We start from the raw sequence: 24,942 nt of genomic DNA on the forward strand, positions 1-24,942 counted from the left end.
TAGTTTTGGTTTGCATTATCTATCAAGTTATTGCAATGTGCAAAAGATATATAAGAATATGAAAATAGAGATGAAGAAAGAAGATAATATCCTAAGAGAAATGCTAAGACACAAACACATGACTCTTTGACAAAAAGCTTCATGTTGGTTGGTAATCAAGGTGTTGACCCAGGATCTTCAAAAGAATGAATGTGATACGAATGGTGAGAGAATGAATTATGATTTCCAGGGATTCCTCAAAAATTCATTTCAGGGGGGATTGTAAAATAATAAGGATTCATGAATATTTTTAATGAATCTTACATTTAAGCCATTATGGTTTGAATGTACAGGGTTAAATTTTAGAGTACGAATTGATTTTGAAAAAGCTGGCCGACCGCCTGTTGGTAATTATTCAGTATGACAGTTCAAGGCTGTTTTCTCCTAGCTAGAACTGTAATTAGTTGAAACCTTGACAAGGAGACATATACATTACAGGCTGCCAGGACATATGGTGAACTAAAATATCCATAGTAAAGCCATGAGAGTGTTTCAAGCTATGTGCAAATATCCATTACAACTTAAAGCTCATATTCAACTATCGATAATTGCATCATGCAAAACCAAGATTGGAAATGAGTTGTATATTGGGTTCTGAAGCTCACTGTAGAACCATGTTTAGTCACGAGTAGGTGAGTAATATCCAAGGCAAAACAATATATAAGCTGGCCACGACTCATGGGAGATAGAAGGCTCTACCATTCTCACAAGGACGCTGATGGAAGACTGCTAAGAAGCATCACTGCCGTGACATCACAGCTATATGTAAGATACAATGGACTCTTTTTAAATACTCAATCTTTCACTAACAAGGCATTATTTTACTGTATCATTTTTAATGATTTTTGAATTTTAAATAAACCCATGTATTTTACCTCATTTTTCTTCTCTGAATAATCTTTAAGTACTGGGCTGATTATTCACGTCAATCCTATTTTTAACAGGGATATAGTCGGGAAATAATAATGTTTATCTGAGAAACCTCCCTAGGGGTTATGTTATGGAACAATCTGTTTAGGGCGTTTACCTTTGTGCCTTTCCCTTTATTCCCTTTGGGACACACTTGTGTACTATTGTTTTATGATTTCTTCCTGTTTGTGGGATTGCTAATTTTTGCAATAAAGATATTTTATGGGGTATTTTGTCTTAGTGGTTTTTTTTTATTTGAGGACCCCTTGATTATCTGCTGTATATATTATACCCGTGTGAGATCTTTGATGCACAACAAGTTCTAATTTCCGAATAAAACACTTCCGACATTCTGAACACGAAAATGGCTTCTCCCCTGTGTGATTTTTCTGATGTGTAACAAGATGTGATTTCTGAATAAAACATTTCCCACACACTGAACATGAAAACTGCTTCTCCCCTGTGTGATTTTTCTGATGCACAACAAGATCTGATTTCCGAATAAAACATTTCCCACACTCTGAACATGAAAATGGCTTCTCCCCTGTGTGAATTCTTTGATGCTCAACAAAATGTGATTTCTGAATAAAACATTTCCCACACTCTGAACATGAAAATGGCTTCTCCCCTGTGTGAATTTTCTGATGTCTAACAAGTTTTGATTTCTGAATAAAACATTTCCCACATTCTGAACATGAAAATGGTTTCTCCCCAGTGTGAATTTTCTGATGTCTAACAAGGACTGATTTCTGAATAAAACATTTCCCACACACTGAACATGAAAACTGCTTCTCCCCTGTGTGATTTTTCTGATGCGAAACAAGATGTGATCTCTGAATATAACACTTCCCACACTCTGAACATGAAAATGGCTTCTCCCCTGTGTGAATTCTTTGATGCTCAACAAGATCTGATTTCCGAATAAAACATTTCCCACACTCTGAACATGAAAATGGCTTCTCCCCGTGTGAATTCTTTGATGCTCAACAAAATGTGATTTCTGAATAAAACATTTCCCACATTCTGAACATGAAAATGGCTTCTCCCCTGTGTGAATTTTCTGATGTCTAACAAGTTTTGATTTCTGAATAAAACATTTCCCACATTCTGAACATGAAAATGGCTTCTCCCCTGTGTGAATTTTCTGATGTCTAACAAGTTTTGATTTCTGAATAAAACATTTCCCACACACTGAACATGAAAACTGCTTCTCCCCTGTGTGATTTCTCTGATGCGAAACAAGATGTGATCTCTGAATATAACACTTCCCACACTCTGAACATGAAAATGGCTTCTCCCCTGTGTGAATTTTCTGATGTCTAACAAGGACTAATTTCTGAATAAAACATTTCCCACACACTGAACATGAAAATGGCTTCTCCCCTGTGTGATTTTTCTGATGCTCAACAAGATCTGATTTCCGAATAAAACATTTCCCACACACTGAACATAAAAATGGCTTCTCCCCTGTGTGAGATCTTTGATGCCAAACAAGTTCTGATTTCCGAATTAAACACTTCTGACATTCTGAACACGAAAATGGCTTCTCCCCTGTGTGATATTTCTGATGTAAAGCAAGATGTGATTTCTGAATAAAACATTTCCCACATTCTGAACATGAAAATGGCTTCTCCCCTGTGTGAATTCTTTGATGCGCAACAAGATGTGATCTCTGAATATAACACTTCCCACACTCTGAACATGAAAATGGCTTCTCCCCTGTGTGAATTTTCTGATGTCTAACAAGGAATAATTTCTGAATAAAACATTTCCCACACACTGAACATGAAAATGGCTTCTCCCCTGTGTGAATTTTCTGATGTTTAACAAGTTTTGATTTCTGAATAAAACATTTCCCACATACTGAACATGAAAATGGCTTCTCCCCTGTGTGAATTTTCTGATGTTTAACAAGTTTTGATTTCTGAATAAAACATTTCCCACATACTGAACATGAAAATGGCTTCTCCCCAGTGTGAATTTTTTGATGATTGGAATTTTGGACTTGTTTGAAAAGAACAGGTGATACATCTTTCCTAGGAAGGACTGAAGGTATATCTGGCACAGCATGCTCTTCATATGTAGCATGTGTGATACTTTGATCATCTGTTTTAACTTCTGAAGATATTACAGGTCCATCTGAACTCCCGATACAGTCATCTGCTAAAAATAAACACAATGTTATTATTATTTAATATTATTTTGAACATTTTTTAAGCCATAACATCAGAAATTAAATTAGAAATAAATGTATTCTGAATCTGTTTTCCAATTTCGAGATCTAAGAGTTACATCTTCGTTAATTCGGACCGCCCAATCCTGTCTCCAAGATATCCCTCCAGTAGCAACAGTTCTCTTAAATGTCAAACAGTAAATAATCTGAGTGACTATCACAATGTTACTGCGGGATAACAAGGGACAGGGGGCTCCTATACTGTCGCTCATGCTAGGAGACCTTAGGCTATCCCTAACCTCTGAATTACCCCTGAAAGTAGAGATGCCAGAGTCTTGTGTAGATATGAGCGAAACGGGCGTGGTTCGGCTCGAGTTCGGTTCGCCGAATCGAGGTCTGGTTCGCGTTCGGTTCGGCGAACCACTCGAACCCCATAGGAAACAATGGGAGGTAATCACAAACACATAAAAACACCTAGAAAACACCCTCAAAAGGTGTCCAAAAGGTGACAAAACTCACAACACAACACAAACACATGGGAAAGTGACAAGAACAAATTCTCATGCGAAAACAAAACAGCTTGACGAGGAATAGGAGGACGAGACACAGATATAGGCATGGCATGCCCTTCTAAAATCATGCAAAACACCGCAAGGGGACTCCAAGCGGAGTCTCCCTTTTTTCCAAAAATTGGGCCACACAGAGACCCACCCCTTCAGTGGCAGCACTTGTGCCCCAGATGTACACTTCACAGGTAGATTTGCATCAAGCACATTCAAAAATACACAAGCATTTACTCTCCCCAGGATGACACCGGGGTAGGTAGCAAAGTCTTTGCTGAACCATGACTTGTTCATCTTGGCTCCTTTTTAAAAACACAGCAAGCAAGGGTTACTCCAAGCGGAGTCTCCCTTTTTCCAAAAATTGGGCCACACAGATACCCCTTCAGTGGCAGCACTTGTGCCCCAGTTGTACACTTCACACTTGTGCATCAAGCACATTCAAAAATACGCCATCCTTAACCGTCCCCAGGGTGACACCGGGGTAGGTAGCAAAGTCTTTACTGATCCCAGATCTGTTCATCTTGGATCATTTTTAGAAACACTGCAAGCAAGGGTTACTCCAAGCGGAGTCTCCCTTTTTTCCAAAAATTGGGCCAAACAGATACCCCTTCAGTGGCAGCACTTGTGCCCCAGTTGTACACTTCACAGGTGGATTTGCATCAAGCACATTCAAAATACACAAGCATTTACTCTCCCCAGGATGACACAGGGGAATTAAATTCCTTGTGGATCCATGACTTGTTCATTTTGAAGCCCTAAATGAGCAAGGCTCCATTTGCAAAGTCATGGCATCGATGTTCATTTGGTGATACTCCTGTATCATCCTCTCCAGCTGTTGACTATGTGTCAGACTTGTTGTCTCTGGTGGCCTTGCAAAGGATGGTCTAAAAAAATTATGAAAAGATTCAATAAAATTGCTGTTACCAGCACCAGATACGGTGCTACTGGTATGGGTAGACTGTTGAAGATGACGAGACCGTCCCATGTTTGTCGAGTTACAACTGGGAGATTCACTCCGTGCACCACGGGTGTTTGGTGGAAAAGCCAAGTTAAGATCGAGTAACAGCTTCTGCTGATACTCCTGCATACGTGCATCCCTTTCTATGGCTGGAATTATGTCACAAAATTTGGACTTGTACCGGGGATCTAATAGTGTGGCAAGCCAGTACTCATCATCACTTCTAATTTTGACAATATGAGGGTCATGTTGGAGGTAGTGCAGCAAGAAGGCGCTCATGTGTCTGGCGCAGCCATGCGGACCAAGTCCACGCTGTGTTTGTGGCATAGAGGTGCTAACTATTCTTTTTTCCTCTGACATCTCCCCCCAACCTCTTTTAACTGAAATTTGACCAAGGTCTCCCTCATCCGCTGAGTCTTCCATGTCCATGTACAGTTCGTCCTCCATTTCTTCATGTTCTCCTGCACCTTCCTCAACATTTCGCCTGCTATCATGTGCCCTTGTTGATCCCTGTCCCCCATGGTCCCATGCCTGCCGCCTTGGTGATGATGAACATCTGGACCTTGGTGATGTTGTTGTCTCTTGTGCATATGAATCCTCCTGTAGTTCCTCCCCTTCCTGTTGTCCCATCCCCTGAGTCCGAATAGTGTTTAGCGTGTGCTCCAGCATGTAAATGACTGGAATTGTCATGCTGATAATGGCATTGTCAGCGCTAAACATATTCGTCGCCATGTCGAAACTGTGCAGAAGGGTGAATAGGTCCTTGATCTGTGACCACTCCATCAGGGTGATCTTCCCCACCTCTGCATCTCGTTGGCCCAGGCTATACGTCATAACGTATTGCACCCTAGCTTGGCAGTGCTGCCACAGTCGCTGTAACATGTGGAGAGTCTAATTCCAGCGTGTCGGCACATCGCATTTCAGGCGATGAACCGGCAGGCCGAAAGACTTCTGGAGCGATGCAAGTTGCTCAGCTGCGGCGGTTGAACGGCAGTAGTGAGTAGACAGTTTTCGTGCCCTGTTCAGAAGGCCATCTAGGCCGGGATAGTGTGTTAAAAATTGCTGGACAACAAGGTTCAACACGTGAGCCATACAAGGCACGTGTTTCACCTTGCCCAGGCGAAGGGCCGCACCCAGGTTTGCAGCATTGTCACACACTGCCTTACCAGGCTACAGGTTGAGTGGAGACAACCATTTACCAAACTCAGTCTCCAGAGCTGCCCACAACTCAGCCGCTGTGTGACTCTTATTTTCAAGACATTTCAAGATAAAGACCGCCTGATGCCATTGCGCTCTGCTGCCAGCATAGTAATGAGGGGTGCGTGATTCCTTCTGCGCAGTTACAATGCTGGTGGCCTGACCAGGCAGGTTTGGGGCGGAGGTGGAGGACCCAGACAAGGTTGAGGAGGCAGAAGCAGTGGAGGAACTTAGACAGACAGAGGATTGACACACAAGTCGTGTGGACGGCAAGACTTGTGCAGCAGACCCTTCACCATCTATCACCATAGTTACCCAGTGCCCAGTCAGCGACATGTAACGTCCCTGTCCATGCTTACTGGTCCAAGTATCGGTGGTGAAATGCACCCGTTCACACACAGAGTTTCTCAAGGAAGCGGTGATGTTGTGTGCGATATGCTGGTGTAGCGCAGGCACACCTTTCTTAGAGAAGTAGTGGCGACTGTTCACCTTTCCACCAGCATCTGTCATTTTGCCACTCATTTTGATTGAGACAAGATTGTGCACTTAAAATGTGGTAGTAAAAATTGAGAGGTGGTGTAGATTGCAGCGGTGGTCTACCTTTATTGACAGCAGAATAAACAACAATTATCCCCAACAATGCAACTATGGCCCTTAAACTGGCAGCACAGTTTGCTATTCTAATAGCTTAGTAAAAATGAGTTTGAGGGTGCAATGCAGAGGTGCTGGAAATAGCTTGGCACCAGTGGGACACTAATGAAGTCCAACAGCCACTTTTAGGATGCCACTAAGTTTCCTCAGTGTTTGCTATTATAATGGCTTAGTAACAATGCGTTTGAGGGTGCACTGCAGAGGTGATAGAAATAGCTTGGCAACAGTGGGACACTAATGAAGTCCAACAGCCACTTTTTGGATGCCACTAACTGGCAGCACTCTTTTCAATTAAAATGGCTTTGCAAAAATGTGCAGGAGGGGAGAATGCAGAGGTGCTGGGACTTGCGTGGCACAAGTGCCACAATAATGGAGGACAGCAGCCACTCTTTGGATGGCACTAACTGGCAGCACTCTGCAATTAAAATGGCTTTGCTAAAAAGGGCAGGAGGGTACAGTGGCCGGGTTGTGGGTCAGTGTAGAGGAAAGGAAGCCTCACTTTCTATCCCTCCTAATGGTGAAATGCAGCAAGGAAGTCCATGAGCTTAGCTACACAGACGCTCTTATCTGTAGCTGTTAAAAACTGTTTCCACGGACCTGACTGTCACCTATGGCTCTGAGCCAGCTGTAATTAGCCCTTAAAAGGGCTGAAAGAAACTTCCATCCCTATTCTGTATAGCGCTGTGTGTAGAGCGTACACAGCAGGATCGGCGACAGGCGATGCGTCTGCGGTGACTGTCACCCAGAAGCAGAAGGCAGATAATGGTGTCCTGACGGTCAGATGCCCGTATTTATAATGCAGGGACATCCTATGACACATGCCATTGCTTCTCTGGCAAAAAGTCCACTTAGCTGTGTGTGTGTCTGGGATTGGCTGACATGCTGGCCCGCCCCACTACGCGCGCGCTTAGGGAAGGAAGAACAGAAAAAAAAAGAAAAAAAAAATGGCGATCGCCATTATCCCAGCAGCAGTGATCTGAACGCGTTGTCCCCGCACACTATATGTTGAAATTTCATAATAGTGTGAGTCACAGAGTGACTTACACTATTACAGCGAAAAGCCAGCTATTAATTAACTTGGCTTTTTGCTGCTAGAACCGTTCTCGAACGGAACTCGAGCTATCGAGCTTTTAGCAAAAAGCTCGAGTTCTAGTTCGATCTAGAACACCCCCCAAAATCATTCGAACCACGAACCGCGCTCAACTCTAGTCTTGTGCCTTACTATTCTCCTGACCAGATCTAATCTGTTATCCCCCAGTGAAGGAAGGGGCAGGAGTGTAATGGAAACAGATTAAGACAGATGGAAAAAACAAAATTCAGACACACTGCAAGCTCACAGAAAAAAACAGTGAGAGACTAAGGAGAAAAGCAGGAGCAAGAAGGCAACAACAAAAAGACAACAAGGGTTAACACCACAACAGCTCATAGTAATAATGCACAACAACTATCCGTAAGTCTGGATCACAACACCTCACCAGACCAGTATAGGTAAACTTCAAATGGCATTAATGAAATAGTCCAGCCAGCATATACAGGAGGGGAGCGAATGATACTGGCTCCCCTACAGCATGTAATCAAAGACATTAACAAGCAGCCCAGCAGAGATTAACTCTTGCTAGCCTACTTAAGGCTGTAGTTAGACGCCTGAGTCTCCCTGCGCTGCAACACAGACATCAGAGAAGTTAGCAGGCAAAGTGTAGTTTCAACAGATCCTGACACCGCCATAACAGTTCGCCAAACCTGCAAAATCTCCTTGTTACATTGATCCACAACATAGACAATTTCAAAGAGGTTGTTTTTTTTCAAAGACAAAAATAAAATAATTAAAGCCACATGTAATAAATAATTATTAGTTCCTATGTGACAATTCACCTGTATCCGATCCATTCCGCAGTTCCTGCTGCTGCGCGACTGATCAGGGAGGAGTAGTGACCATAAAAAGCACATCTGGCATTTTCATCAATTTTTCTCTTTACAGCGTTTACTGATTGTTGTAATTAGTGATGAGCGAGTGTATTCGTTACTATTCGCAGAATAGTACGGTACATGAGGAGCAGGAGCAGGAGAAGGGGAGATAGGAAGTGGCATATGATGAGGCGGAAACACTGGTAGAAGTTGGGCTCGCTATTCTTGGCATGTGTAGAATGTGTGATGTTACAGTTTGTGACTCTATCCCAGCCTCCACCAGGTTCACCCAGTGTGCCATGACAGATATTTATCATTCGTGTCCACAACAACTTGTCTACGTGTTTGTTGTTAGGTGGACCTTCCCGGTTACGGCGTTGGTCAGAGCACGGTTGAGATTATTTAAACACGTACTTGTGTAACGAAGGGACGGCACACCGGGCGAAATAGTGGGGGCTGGGAACACTGTATCTTGGGGCAGCCACAGCCTAGAGATCACGGAAACACTGCGTTCCCACAAACCTAAAAGGCAACAACTCCATGGCTAGATATTTGGCAATGTGTGAGTTTAGGTTTTGTACCTGTGGGTGCGTGGCTAGGTATTTACGCTTCTTTTCAAAGCTCTCAGGCACGGACAACTGGACACTTCGCTGGGACAAGGAAGTGGATGTGGTTAATGTTTACTGTGTCTGTGCAATCACAGATTGTGGACAGGATGTATGAGTGCCTGCTTCCTGGACAGCAGATTGTGAAGGACGTAGCACAGGTGACATGGCAGTGGTTTGACCCGCAGACACAAATTTAGTACCCTGGTGTTCTGCCCACCTACTGTCTGTCTGCAGTTTCCAATGTCATTTCTGCTTATTATTTGAAACTTCACTTTCCAAAACTGAACTACTTCTATTCCCTCCATCTTCTAACCTCCCCTCTCTGTGTGTGGTACCACGATAACTCCTAGGCAGCAGACTCACTGTCTGGGGGTTATGCTCAACACCGATCTCTCCTTCACCTCCTACATACAATCTCTTGGCCGCTCCTGTCGCTTGCAACTCAAGCACATCTCTAAAATCCGCTCCTTTCTTACCATGGAAACTACAAAAACCCATACTGTGGCCCTGATCCACTCCTGCCTTGACTACTGCAATTCTCTATTAATCGGTCTTCGCCTAACTAGACTCTCTCCTCTACAGTCCATCCTTCATGCTGCAGCCAGGGTCACCTACCTGGCTAACCGTTACTCAGATGCTTCTGTTCTGTGCCAGTCATTGCACTGGCTGTCCATATATCACAGGATCCAATTCAAACTGCTTGTTCTCACCCATAAAGCTCTCCACAGTGCGTCACCCCCCTACATCTCCACTCTCATCTCTGTCTATCACCCTACTCGTTCTCTATGCTCCGCAAACAATTTTTGACTAACATCCACACTAATCCAAACCTCACACTCCCAGATCCAAGACTTCTCCCGAATTGCACTAATCCTCTGGAATGCTCCGACCCAAGAAACCAGGACGAACCACAACTTACTCAGCTTCAGACGTTTTCTAAAAACGCAGTTTTTTAGGGTGGCCTATTGTAACGGGGTGCCGGGGGTGCCTCGGGGGTTGTAGTCGTGGCCCCTTCACGTATCAGGCCAACCCCCGGCCCCGCCGTCACTATTGGGACAGGGGATTGTTCTGTGGGGCAGAGTGTGATGGAAAAGAGCATACTATCAGCCGCAGGAAGACTCTTCAGGCAGGGATCAGATAAACCAAACGACATCTTTATTGCACAGAGTTTCACAGACAGCTCAATGCACGGATTTTGTAGCGCACGGTCACAATTCCTGTCCGGGGAAATCTTTCCTTGTTGTCTCCTCTAGTGGGGATGTGCCCGGCTACTCCACTTCACCTAGGCTCCCACTCCGGCTATCACAGACTGGACCCACACCAATTCTGCTTCACCATTGAGGACACTTCTTCTCTCCTTCCCTTCGTTCTTCCTGCCCACTCAGCTCCACACTCTGCCCCTGGCTGTTCCTTCTCCCCTGTCCCGGAATCAACTGCCTTCAACACACACACCACTCCCTTTGCCCCTAAGCTGCCGGCTCCTCCTCCCTCCTGTACAGTTTCTATGGGGACAGCCGTCCCACCCAGCCACTAGGGGAAACCCAGCTATACAGTGCAATTACAATAAAACATCAACATAAAACATCAACAGCTTTGTCTACCCCAGCGGGGGTATTTTCAGGGGGAAACACTGCACCTCCTTGTAAGGGGTCTGCCCACCCCTTACATTCCTCCCCTCTTTCTGCCTAAGCCTCCCGGCAAGGCTCGAACCTGTAAAACACAATTTAGCAGCAAGGAAAACTTTGGATAAAACTTTAAAACCTTCATAAACAAAGTCAACCACTGAGCGCACAAGTTCTGCGCCCGGAGTCCCTCCTGGGAGCTCCCGGTCTTTGTAGACAGTGTGCCCGGAGGCCGTTACAGCACTCCCGGTCTTGGCTGGTCTTCTGCCCGGAGGCTTTCACAGCACTCCCGGTCTTTGTAGGTAGGAGTACAAACAGTAAAGTCTCCGTTAACAACACAGAGGGAGCCCCTGGCTCAGTCCAGCATCAGGCTCCTTCCGGGCTCGGTAGCTTAAACATGGTTACAAACTGTGGAACTTTTTCTGGCTCTTTTAACAATGCCGGTACTCAACACGAACAGGTCCATTACCTCCGGTCATTACGGGTCACACGGGGTGGTAAGCGCGCTGCCATTCGGCCCGCTGAGCCCTCACATAATCGGAAAGGGACTGACCTGGCAAGCGGCACAACCTCCGGAACGGTTCGTAGTTGACTAGTGGTTCTGGCGCCTCTGTCTCCGGTTTTGCCTCTTCAACCCCCGACGGGGGTGACGGGGTCGCTGAACAGGACGGCTGGGGACTACCCACGACGATCACCGGGTGTGTGACCATGCTCTGGTGGATCGCTAACACCGCCGGTGTCCCCTTTTCTGGGTCAGCACTCAGTCCTGTCATGACTTTTGGCGACACCGCCAGCGTGTTTCTCGGCCGGGAAATCTCAGCCAGCACCGGTCTCTGTTGGGTACGTCTCCGGTATTGGCACTCTTCCCATTCGATCTCTTGCTGCCACTGTGCGGCCTCTTGTGCAGTGGGCATCCGGGTCACGCCTACCGCAAATAGGCCCCGGCATCCCACTTCTCTCTGGAACTTCACCTTTTCTCCCGGGTACAGCGTATGGAGGCGTTGTGGTAAACCCTCAGTGTCCAGGTTAACCCGGTTGTAGAAGAAATGGTCACCGGTCTCTTCGTCCTCAATGAATCCATAGCCCTCCGCCTGATTGAACTTGACCACGGTGCCAACGGTGCACTGCCGATCAAACTCGTCGCTAAGGGGACCGGCCATCATCTCGCGGGCCACGGTCTCGGCCAGTAACCTTTCCTGCACCGGATCGGGTTCAGGCGGTGGGGACTTTCGCTGAGTCAGGGGCGTCGGCTTTACCGGCTCCCAAAAGAATCCCCACTCATCTTCCTCTAGCTCCCGGGCATGTTGCTCTTCCGGGGTCGGAACTGCTGTGTGGGTTGGAGGTCCCACCTCGACTGGCGGGAACACCTCCGGACACTGGAGTGGTGCTCCCAGGACTTTGCTTCCCGGCCGTAGCTGCGCCTTGTAGGTGGCCCGGACTTCAGTCGAGGTCTCACCGGTCGCGGCATCCCAGGAAGTGACCCATGTTACTTTTGTGGGCCGTTCCGGTCCTCCTGGCACAGCCGGTAGGTTAAGGGTAAGTCCTTCCGCGGCCGCAGTCTGCTTCGGGCGTCCTCTCCCCAGGCTGGTTGCTACCAGCGCGCCCACTGCAGCATGCTGTTTTCTCGGGGTCTCCATCTCGCTCGGAGTCGGTCTCTGGGTTGGCGTTTCTTGCAATGGCGCCGGGGCAGGTGGAGATGCTGGGGAAGGTGGAGGCGGGCCTTCTTTTCCCGCTCTTGGATACACTCCACACCCAGTCTCGCACATCAAATCGACCCGGCCGAGGCGGCTCTTCTTTTTTCCTGTAACGCCACCCACTTCACATGTCTTCATCAGCATCCTGGGGCCAGCACCTCCCCTCTTTGAGCGGCGCACTCCGCACTTCTTTTTCTTCATCGGCCAGCCCCAGGCTTTTCTTTTGGCGCCAATTCTTCGCGCGCTCACTGTGTTCGTGCAGACGGCGGCCATCTTGCCGCCATCTTGTGCCCGGTCCAACGCCTTAGGCACCACTTGTTCTTCCCACCATGGAATCGGGACCCTTCGCCAATAATCCGGATCCTGCCGACTACGCCACATGTAACGGGGTGCCGGGGGTGCCTCGGGGGTTGTAGTCGTGGCCCCTTCACGTATCAGGCCAACCCCCGGCCCCGCCGTCACTATTGGGACAGGGGATTGTTCTGTGGGGCAGAGTGTGATGGAAAAGAGCATACTATCAGCCGCAGGAAGACTCTTCAGGCAGGGATCAGATAAACCAAACGACATCTTTATTGCACAGAGTTTCACAGACAGCTCAATGCACGGATTTTGTAGCGCACGGTCACAATTCCTGTCCGGGGAAATCTTTCCTTGTTGTCTCCTCTAGTGGGGATGTGCCCGGCTACTCCACTTCACCTAGGCTCCCACTCCGGCTATCACAGACTGGACCCACACCAATTCTGCTTCACCATTGAGGACACTTCTTCTCTCCTTCCCTTCGTTCTTCCTGCCCACTCAGCTCCACACTCTGCCCCTGGCTGTTCCTTCTCCCCCGTCCCAGAATCAACTGCCTTCAACACACACACCACTCCATTTTCCCCTAAGCTGCCTGCTCCTCCTCCCTCCTGTACAGTTTCTATGGGGACAGCCGTCCCACCCGGCCACTAGGGGAAACCCAGCTATACAGTGCAATTACAATAAAACATCAACATAAAACATCAACAGCTTTGTCTACCAGCGGGGGTATTTTCAGGGGGAAACACTGCACCTCCTTGTAAGGGGTCTGCCCACCCCTTACACTATCACACTCCTAATAGTCCATCCACGACTTCTCACAACATAACTCTCTATCAAACTCCACCCAAAAGTATCTCAAAGATTGGCTGACTGGTTCAGGCAACCTTTATCTATCATCCATTTCTTTGAGATGGCTGGCTTGTCATTGGAAATGAGCACCTGTACCTTGTCTCTTCTACCACTTCATTGTAGATGTAAGCTCTCATCAGCAGGGTTGTCTTTTTTTGTTTTTTGCTATAATTATTGTATTTTTCATAACTGTTACCTGCTTAGATATGTGCCTCTGAATTGCGCTGCAGAATATACTGACGCTATAGGAAAAAATATTATTATTATTATTATTATTACTGGGGTGCTTGGCTGCCATGTGGGTCTGCACACTGGTGGTGCTCAGGTTGCCTTTGCCCTGGCCTCTGCTCAACTTGGATGGCAGATGCTACAGATTACAATGTTTTTCTCTGAAGGACTTTCAGAAAAAAAACTTCCAGACAGCGGCTGAAGGCCTCCTTGCCCTGATTTGGTCCACAGTGGGGGTGCAGTTCGGAACACTTGACCAAGTTCTCACTCTGGGCAAACCACTACCCCTTGGTGCCTGTGTTGGTGGACATATCCATCTTCCTTTGTGTTGCTGTGCTGGCTATGTATGTCAACAGTCCTGGTTGGATCAGTGGACTCATCATCGACCACCTCATCTTCCATCTCATTTTCCTTCACAGTTGAGATTGTAGGCGGACCTGATGGAAACTGTGTCTTATCATCAGCAGCCTCCACCTCTGGAGACAGTAAATCAAGTTCCTCAAAGTGGCTTTCTTCTGGCTGTAGGTCCTCAAATACTTGCGCATCAACGCACGCCACCTTCTCCCGTCACTCTTCAATGCTGCACGGTGAGAGGCCAGAGGCAACCAAAGGATATGTACAAAACAGATCCTCAGAGTGGCCAAGCTAGGGGTAATATGTCTCATGTGACTGATGATGGGGGGAGGAAGGAGAACCAGGTTGAAGATTGGATGGGCCACCCTTCTGTGTATCCACAGTAGACTGTGTGGTCATGGAAGATTTGTTGCTGCTTGAAAAATGCAAAGAAACCTTGTTGTCTGCCATCCAAGACAGTATCTGCTCTCACTATTCTGGCTTACACACGTTCACATTCCAGACCGGCAAATTTGAGGAGGATGGTAAAGCCCAGTGCCACAATAGGCACATTGTAAACTGCTATGGAATATGTATTCCATCATATGAGTCTCAATGGGGGAGGGACTGCCTAAATGTATAAGTGAGCACAGTCCCTCCCAAAAGTATGTTACTGGGCCACCTCAGGGCCCTCACCAAACTCAGCTTTCTTGACACCTGCAGGCCCTCTGAAAACTTGAATTGAGGGCCGCAGAATGAAATGAAGGAGGAGGAGGGTAAAGCCCAATGCTACAATGGGCACATTGTAAACTGCTATGGAATATGTATTCCATCATCTGAGTCTCAATGAGGGAGGGACCGCCCAAATGTACAGGAGTCCCTCCAAGACGTACAGTACAGACCAAAAGTTCGGACACACTTTCTCATTCAAAGAGTTTTCTTTATTTTCATGACTCTGAAAATTGTAGATTGGATAGGACAATGACCCCAAACACACCTCCAGGCTGCTTAAAGGCTATTTGACTAAGAAGGAGAGTGATGGGGTGCTACACCAGATGACCTGGCCTCCACAGTCACCAGACCTGAACCCAATCGAGATGAAGGCAAAAGGGCCAACAAGTGCTAAGCATCTCTGGGAACTCCTTCAAGACTGTTGGAAAACAATTTCTGGTGACTACCTATTGAAGCTCATCAAGAGAATGCCAAGAGTGTGCAAAGCAGTAATCAAAGCAAAAACGTGGCTACTTTGAAGAACCTAGAATATAAGACATATTTTCAGTTGTTTCACACTTTTTTATTAAGTATTTCATTCCACATGTGTTAATTCATAGTTTTGATGCCTTCAATGTGAATCTACAATTTTCAGAGTCATGAAATAAAGAAAACTCTTTGAATGAGAAGATGTGTCCAAACCTTTGGTCTGCACTGTATGTTACAGGACCACTTGAGACCTCTCAAGTGAATGATCAAGATACCAATAAACGTGTTCTAGGTGGCCTTGTAAAGTACTTGGGAATAGCTAACTAGAAATGATATATGGCACAGGGACCTACAAAATGCATAAGTCAGGCCCCTCCAAATTATAAAAGAAAAAAAAGTCAAAAACACTACATGTGAACAAAAGTTAAAGGGGACTTTTGTTTTCTCTGGTTTATTTAGCGTTATATACAATTGATTATGCAGGGAAAACTGTTTATCAACCTTTCTGGCCTGTAAAATGCAATTTAGGTAAGGTGTTCTTGTGCATCTGTAAAAGTGGCGTAATAATGTGACATCCTTGTTCCCAGAAACCATATGTGAGTCAGAAATGCATTCAGGCATATCCTCCAGGCTTTCTCCATTCAGTTACATCACTTTCCCATCCATTTCATCCTTTTCCTCAGGCCCCCAGACCTCTCTGTTAGGCCTCTGCCACATTCACGTGAAAATCACGCACGTGCCGAGAGACACGTATTTCCCCTGCGTGTTGCGTGCAGGTAAGTACGTGTCTCTGGTACGTGCGGGACACGTGTGTTCTACGTGTGCTATCCGCGATAGCACACGTAGAACCGGTAATTAACATACTCACCTGGTCCTTCCTGATGTCCGCGCTGCTGTCCGTGGTGCTGATCCTCGGTCTCCAGCCCTGCCGTCTCCCCGCTGCTGCTGCTGCCAGGCAGTGAAGTGAATATTCTATGAGATTAATGAGCGGCGATCGGCAGCAAGAGGCAGCAGCGGCAGAGACAGGAGGGCTGGAGAAGGTGAGTAAATGTTTATTTTTTTTTTCACTGACACGTGTGTTTTCTCCGGCGCGTGTCACACGGGACCGCATCCACACTACACCCATGTGGTACGGATGCGGGCCGTGTGACACCCGTGCTGCGGGAGAAAACACTGACATGTCAGTGCTTTGAAAAACGCACACACGTACAAACGCACACGGACACTTGTGCCGTGTGGTTTTAAGTGTGTGTGCCTGCTACAATAGGGTAGCATTGGTGTACGTGTCTCCGTGCCGCCGGTACATGTAAAAAATGACAAACACGTGCCGGCGGCACGGATGTGTGTCGCAGGCCTCAGGCCCAGCAGAAAATTATTCGCATTTCCCATTGACTTGCACTGTACTCCCTATTCAGAACGAATACACGAATATTACAAAGTACTCGTTACGATTATAGCGATTACGAATATTACAGTACTCGCTCATCTCTAGTTGTAATTAATTTTCTATTTTCAGCTTGAGAAGAGTAACAATACAGCAGTGATGGGGAACTTAGTAACTCTTCAGCGTCCCGCAATCGCATCACAGGGCGCAGACAGGAGTTGGTATGTGTAAGTTCCATTTTCACGATGCTGTCAAAAATGGACATGCAAGTTTAAAGGGCTAAGAGCCGCCTCTGTTAGAGACCGATGCTGGATATTTAAATGGGTTGTCCAGGTGTGTAACATTGATGACCTATCCTTAGGCTTTATAACCGTAGCAGGGTCTTGCGGTCTATGAAGATAAACATTAGGGCCCCAATTCATCAAGATTGTTACTGTACACTGAAAAATGACGTCAGGGACTGTAGTGAGATTTCTGGCATAGGGAACACCGCAGTTTATTAAGATGTAAGGACGCGGTGGCATCACACCCTTGTTCTGGTCAAGCTCTGCCTATTTTGTCAAAGCTGGTTAACACACACACACACACACACACACACACACACACACACACACACACACACACACACCAACCCGTCGCCTTTTCAGCTTTAGACTCCTGCAAATAAGAGACCTTTGGTCACATGCCATGATGTCAAAAAGGTCCTTAAGCAGTCCTATAATTGGCATATAAACACTGAGGCCCCTAAAAGAATGGGGGCCCTATGAAACTGCCTAGTTTGCTCTCCCGTTCCCCTGATGCCAGTCCTTCATGCCAGCCTGTGTCCTGTTCAGTTTAGACTCCTCCAAATAAGAGACCTTTGGTTACATCATGTCACATGACTTTGAAGTCATCAAAGGTCCTTAAACAATCAACCTCAGAATACAACTAACGGGGACCCTAAGAGACTGGGGTTCTTGATAAATTGTGCAGTTTGACACCTCCCAACGATGGCCCTGACTGTAACTAAGGCTTATTTTTAATCCCATAAAATCATGCTATGGCTTATTTTCAGGGAAACAGGGTATTCATGAACCCTCTGCAGGTCTTTGAGTTGCCTTCATAACAACATAGAGAAGGCACTAGAAACAAACAGCAGAAGAAGCAGAAGCAAAGAAAATACAGCTGAAAAAAAAACAGAGCAGAAAGCCTAAAAATGTAAACACAAAATTAGTGCAGAAAGTACATGAGTAGATATCTCTTACTGGATAGACCTGAAGGAAACACATCCTGAGGAACATCGGGATCTTCTTGTTTACAGTCCTGTGGGAGAAGAGGACGGGGACATCTCTCTGGTGTTGTCCTCTTACTGGATAGACCTGAAGGAGACACATACAGGGACTGAATTCATTCCTTACATACAGATAATTATAGGCCGTGTGTATTTAGTCCTGTCTATTACCTGGTGATGTGAGGGGCTGGGGAACCTCCATCATGACGTCCTTGTACAGATCTTTGTGTCCTTCTAAATACTCCCACTCCTCCATGGAGAAATAGACGGTGACATCCTGACACCTTATAGGAACCTGACACATACAATGATACCGTCATCCCCCGATCCCTTCATAGCGTTACTGTATAATGTCCCAGCATTCCCAGCAGTGTCACCTCTCCAGTCAGCAGCTCAATCATCTTGTAGGTGAGTTCTAGGATCTTCTGGTCATTGATGTCCTCATGTATCGGGGGGTGAGGTGGAGGCCCCGTGATTGGGCTCAGGGGTCTTAACCATCCCGCAGACACAGGGGCCTGACAGCGCTCACTAGAGGTCTTCTTCACTACTGTGTAATCCTGGTTATGGAGAGACACAGTAATAAATCTCACTCCAGACATTTCCAGAGTCCTCACCTCTCCAGTTCTGTCCATCTGTTATTCCCATAGATAAGAATGGTGTAATGTGACATCATCAGAATCTCTCACCTCTCCAGTAAGCCGGAAGAGGATCTCTAGGGTGAGGTGTAATATTCTCTCCGCCATCTTGTCCCTGTCCATATCCATCCTTGATGGGGCAATTAGGAGAATTCTCTTATATAGAAGATCTCCACTGAGAGGATCTGATATTGTAGGGACCTGAATGGGGAGAAGATGACGATGTAACATCATAAATCCGCTGTAATAATACAATTACTGGAGACTTTATATCCGATCACTGGCTGCAGAAATAACACTAACATGTATGGCATGAAGGAGAAGACAATTCATGGTTTTGGGGCTGCAGGAACCGAAATGAAGATTCTTGATCCAATAATATTAAGAAGCGGCTTTTACTTGATATGTATGGCACATGACTATTTTATAATATTCATCTGTTTGCAGGTTTTTAGTTTTCCAGATTTTTTGGGCTGATTTTTAAACTGCAATTGTTTTTTAAATATTTGCAAAATTACTGCATAATAATGACACTGAAAAAGATGTGGCTGTGTGGGTGGACGGGAAAACCAACCAGGGCCAGGAAGCTGCTGCCGAGGCAGATAACATAATAGGATGCAGTGAACGAGGCACAGATGCTCCGGACAAGAACAGTTTTGCCTCTATACAAGTCACTAGTGCGGCCACACTTAGGGCGGCTTTGCACACTACGACATCGCAGGTGCGATGTCGGTGGGGTCAAATTGAAAGTGACGCACATCCGGCATCGCATGCGACATCGTAGTGTGTAAAGCCTAGATGATACGATTAACGAGCGCAAAATCGTCGTAATCGTATCATCGGTGTAGCGTCGGCGTAATCCATAATTACGCTGACGCGATGGTCCGATGTTGTTCCTCATTCCTGCGGCAGCACACATCGCTGTGTGTGAAGCCGCAGGAGCGAGGAACATCTATCGGCGTCACCGCAGCTTCCGTAGGATATGCGGAAGGAAGGAGGTGGGCAGGATGTTTACATCCTGCTCATCTCTGCCCCTCCGCCGCTATTGGCCGCCTGCCGTGTGACGTCGCTATGACGCCGCACGACCCGCCCCCTTAGGAAGGAGGCGGGTCGCCGGCCAGAGCGACGGTCGCAGGGCGGGTAAGTGCGTGTGAAGCTGGCGTAGCGATAATTTTCGCTACGCCAGCTATCACACGATATCGTACCTGCGATGGGGCGGGGACTATTGCGTGCGACATCGCAGCATCGGCTTGTGATGTCGCAACGCGCAAAGCCCGCCTTACAATATTCTGCACAATTTCGGGCTCCGGTGAATGAGGACATAACTGAACTAGGGCGGGTGCAGAGAAGAGCGACCATTAAAGGAATGGAAGGTCTGCAATAGGAGGACAGGTTAGCAAGCTTGGGGTTATTTATTTTGGAAACACAAAGGCTACGGGGCGATTTTATTACAATGTACAAGTTTATCAGGGGCATTACTGAGATATTTGTGATGAGCTTTTTACAACTGAGGCCTGCAATGATGACAAGGAGGTTCAGTCATAATCACAGATGGGGATTCTCTACTGTAAGAGCAGTGAGAATATGGAACTCTCTGACATATGATGAAATAATTGTTGATAGACTACAAAAATTCAAAGCGGGCTTGGATGCCTTCCGTAAAAAGTATATTTTTGCAGGTTGTCAGTAGTAGATTTTGTGATGGGACATTGATCCAGGGAACTAGTCTGATATATTTAGAGTCATGGAGGAATTTTGCCCCTTGAAAAGGTATTCACACCCTCGGAACGTTGCACTTATTTTTACATTACACCCACAAATGTAAATGTATTTTTTTAGGATTTTATGTAATATACCAGCATTAAGTAACAAGTATTTGTGAAGTGTAAAGGAAATGATAGATGTTTTTCTAAATATTTAAAAATATAAATCTGAATATTGTGACGTGTATTTGTATTCAGTCCCTTGCAGTATGATGCCCCTGAGTGACCAATTGTCTACAGAAGTCACATAATTAGTAAATAGAGTCATCTGTATCATTTATTGTCAGTATAACTACAGCTGTTTTGTGAAGGTTTCACAAGTTTTGTTTGAGAACATTAGGGATCAAACAGCATCTTGAATACCAAGGAACCCACCAGACAGGTCAGGTATAAAGTTGTGGAGAAGAGTAAAGCAGGGTTTGGTTATAAAAAAAAAAAAATAGGAAAAGCTCTGAACATCTCACTAAGCACTTTTCAATCAATCATCCAAAAATGGCAGGAGTATAATGTGGAGACATGAGGGTCAGTGGGTAGAGTCGTCCGCTGGCCTGGCTGTCTTCAGAAAGACTGCTCGGACCAGGGCTCATCCCACTGAACGCCTGCACTCCTTCCTTGTGGGCAGAACACTTCTTTAACAACACAGGATGAGGGAACCACACCTTGGTAAGATGTTACTGGTTCACCAACAGGCAAACACGTATTGTACATTTCCAACAAGATCACAAGATGGTACAAGCGACAGAGTCTCTTCCATCCGTTGGCTCGCAAGGGATTAAAATCTTTGCGACTTCGGGCCTTCCTGCGCCAACTATCCTAGCCAGCAGCACCCTGGTTTTAACAAGCACCCACTAAGAGGAGATAGCAGCAAGCTTAGAAAGCTGAACAAGCACAGCAAGATATGTAGCCAGGCAACTGAATGATCCAAACCTGGGTTTTCCAAGCAAATTTGTGGGCTCAACAATGAGCAGTGAAGCAGATCTGTGATCCTCCAGCTGAAAATGTGGATCCTAGGCTGATGTCCTGCAGAATGAATGTGGTGACAGGAGCAAAGCTCTTTTTATACCCTCAGTTTTCATTTCAGGTTATTGTGTCTTACAGGATTGGTGGGAGATGGCTGTTCTTTGGTTCAGTTCAATCTGACTGCATAATATTCCTCTAATTGACGTAGTCAAAGAGACTGAGGCAATCCATATTTAACAGGCAATAGGGCTTCGGTCAGTCTGACATGAAACAATGGTTAACTTCTCTTACTTTGCCAATCAAAAGCACAATATGTCTGGCCTAATTAAGAACAGTTCACCCCTCACACAAATCTCCAGATGCTGAGTTGTCACGTATAGCACAACTTCAAAACGACAAAAACATGGCCGTCCACTTAAACCAACATCCCAAGCAAGGAGAGCACTAATTATAGAGAAGTAGCCAAGAGGCCTGTGGTCAGAGGAAAAGCAGCAGAGATACAAAGCTCAGGGGGAGAATCTGTCCACAGGACAACTATAAGTCATAAACTGCACAAATTTGGCTTTTATGGAAGAGTGAACAATTTTAAAAGCAAAACATAAGAATTGAAAATTGCTTCACAGACGTCTTCATCCAATTTACCTGAGATAGAGCGGTTTTATAGAGTAGAAAGGGCAAAAATGTCACCTCTATATGTGCAAAGCTGGTAGACACATCCTCCAAGAAATTGGCAGCAGTAATTGTAGTGAAAGGATGTCCTGCAAAGTATTCACTCAGGGGGCTGAATACTAATGCACATCACAATTTTCAGAGTTATATTTCTTAAAATGTTTAGAAATCCCTGTATAATTTCCTTTATACTTTACAAGAATAAACTTACTTACTACTTTGTGCTGTTATCACATAAAACCCGAATAAAATCTATTTGTTTGTGGCTGTAATCTGAAAAAATGTGGAAAAGTTCATCGGGTGTGAATAGTTTTTCAAGGAACGGTATGTCTACCTTCCACCTAAAAACTAGGAAATTTTGTCAGAAATGTTCTCAAGTCCACACCCGAGATATTTTATGTAGCCCAAATATTTTGGTGCAAATTTGTCAAAATTTAGGAAAACATGAGACTTTTTGCACTAAAAAGTCAAAAACACAGGTCAAAGAGAAAAATACAAAGCGTTTCTATTGTGCACAAAATTCATGATCCACTTGGACTAATATGAAGAATCTGGAACAAAAACATTAATTAATATGAGAAGATAAAAAAGTGACTTAGAAAAACCCAACAGAATTGATGAGTTGGATGTAAGATTTGTGGTGCGGAGCCCGTTATACCGGCAGACGGGATGTGACCGGAGGCAGAAATATTCAGGGAAGGGAAAGATTTTACACTTTGTAGATAAATCCTCTCTTCCCGGGATGTAACAGCCTCTAATACCGGGATCACATGACCGGATAAAGAATCATCACAGCTTCATCCAGAAAACTAGGACAAGTCTTTTCTTATTTGTCATCCATATACAATCCGGTATTTACAGCCTCTATTAATAATTTACAAGACCATTTACAGCTTCCTCCATTACAGAACTGCAATGTATCCGTAACACAATGTCTGCTGTATGGCGGAGCTGGTGGGAATCTGATGAATTGTGCAGACACAGACCTGAATGGACGAGTCTCCTCCGATTTACAGAAGACACTAGAGGATGCTGGGATTATTCTCACACGCAGATTCTGTCAGTGAGAAAGAAAATCCCCATCTGCACTGCCACATCCAATAACAATGGTCTGAGGGCGAGACGTTGTGTTATTTTATGGACAGCACTGAAAATACAGTAGTGTGAACGAGAACTAAAAGGAATCATCAAAGCTCTTATCTCCTAATCCTGCCATCTCCACCGCTCTCATTACACAAGTATAACACATATAATACTGGAGGATAAAACAAGACTGAGCACAAGACCTTCACAGCCGTCTACACATCATAGGGGGATTTCATGGCATCTTCTCTCCATCTACCTGATGATCCTGAGGAACATCGGGATCTTCTTGTTTACAGTCCTGTGGGAGAAGAGGATGGGGACATCTCTCTGGTGTTGTCCTCTTACTGGATAGAACTGGAGGAGACACATACAGGGACTGAATTCATTCCTTACATACAGATAATTATAGGCCGTGTGTATTTAGTCCTGTCTATTACCTGATGATGTGAGGGGCTGGGGAAACTCCATCATGACGTTCTTGTACAGATCTTTGTGTCCTTCTAAATACTCCCACTCCTCCATGGAGAAATAGACGGTGACATCCTGACACCTTATAGGAACCTGACACATACAATGATACCGTCACCCCCGATCCCTTCATAGTGTTACTGTATAATGTCCCAGCATTCCCAGCAGTGTCACCTCTCCAGTCAGCAGCTCAATCATCTTGTAGGTGAGTTCTAGGATCTTCTGGTCATTGATGTCCTCATGTATCGGGGGGTGAGGTGGAGGCCCCGTGATTGGGCTCAGGGGTCTTCCCCATCCCTCAGACACAGGGGCCTGACAGCGCTCACTAGAGGTCTTCTTCACTACTGTGTAATCCTGGTTATGGAGAGACACAGTAATAAATCTCACTACAGACATTTCCAGAGTCCTCACCTCTCCAGTTCTGTCCATCTGTTATTATTCCCATAGATAAGAATGATGTAATGTGACGTCATCAGAATCTCTCACCTCTCCAGTAAGCCGGAAGAGGATCTCTAGGGTGAGGTGTAATATCCTCTCCGCCATCTTGTCCCTGTCCATATCCAACCTTCACGGGGCAATCAGGAGAATTCTCTTCTATAGAAGATCTCCACTGAGAGGATCCGATATTGTAGGGACCTGAATGGGGAGAAGATGACGATGTAACATCATAACGAATCCGCTGTAATAATACAATTACTGGAGAGAATAAGGGGAAACATATAATGAGAACATTCTGGGGGAACATTATACTGTGTGGGGGGCAGAAATGGGCCGAGAACCGAGGGCAGAAAGGGGCCGAGGACCGAGAGCAGAATGGGGCCGAGGACCGGGGGCAGAAAGGGGCCGAGGACCAAGGGCAGAAAGGGGACGAGGACCGAGGTCAGAAAGGGGCCAAGGACTGAGGGCAGGAAGGGGCCGATAACTGAGGGAAGAAAGGGGCAGAGGACCGAGGGCAGAAAGGGGCCGAGGACCGAGGGCAGACGGGTTTCCTCACTTCCGGCCTCTCATAGTTGGGGCGCTTGTATCTATCAGAGGAAAAGGAAAAAAACCTCACGATTCATAGAAATCAGCGAGAAAAAAAACAAGAAAGTCTCAGAGCTGAAGGGGTTAATGCCGCCTGCCCCAGTAATGGGGAACCTCCACACACCTCCACCTGCAGAGCCGCACACTAGATATATGGCTGCTCTGTACTTACAGGACCTGTGATGATGTCACATGGAGGGGAGGAGTCAGGGGTCACATGATCAGCTCCTCAGTGTAGTCCTATATTGGCGTGCACACACTGGATGAGGCGCGGTGTCAGTGAATGGTTATAGTAAACCCCTGTTGCGTATGTATGTGACCCCTGTTGCGTATGTATGTGACCCCTGTTGCATATGTATGTGACCCCTTCACACTCATTTCAGTCTTTGCTAAATTGAATTCTTTCTTGATAAGTTCAGGTGCGGAAAAGATGTATTGAGCGACTTTAGAAGAAAAAC

At 45.9% G+C, this 24,942-nt stretch overlaps 1 protein-coding gene across 1 annotated transcript; it reads right to left on the reverse strand.

The window, feature by feature from the left end:
• On the reverse strand, nt 1–24,083 carry LOC142259026 (uncharacterized). The gene is given in 9 exon segments (XM_075331562.1): nt 1–1,915; nt 1,918–3,111; nt 17,855–17,968; nt 18,362–18,437; nt 18,567–18,716; nt 23,250–23,347; nt 23,431–23,554; nt 23,636–23,815; nt 23,948–24,083. Coding segments are annotated over 9 exon segments (2,724 nt in total). The 5' UTR covers nt 24,020–24,083; the 3' UTR covers nt 1–1,199.
• Between the last annotated feature and the right edge of the window lie 859 nt (nt 24,084–24,942).

Source organism: Anomaloglossus baeobatrachus (genome assembly GCF_048569485.1).
Source record: "Anomaloglossus baeobatrachus isolate aAnoBae1 chromosome 5 unlocalized genomic scaffold, aAnoBae1.hap1 SUPER_5_unloc_22, whole genome shotgun sequence".
In the NCBI taxonomy this organism is placed as follows: Eukaryota; Metazoa; Chordata; class Amphibia; order Anura; family Aromobatidae; genus Anomaloglossus; species Anomaloglossus baeobatrachus.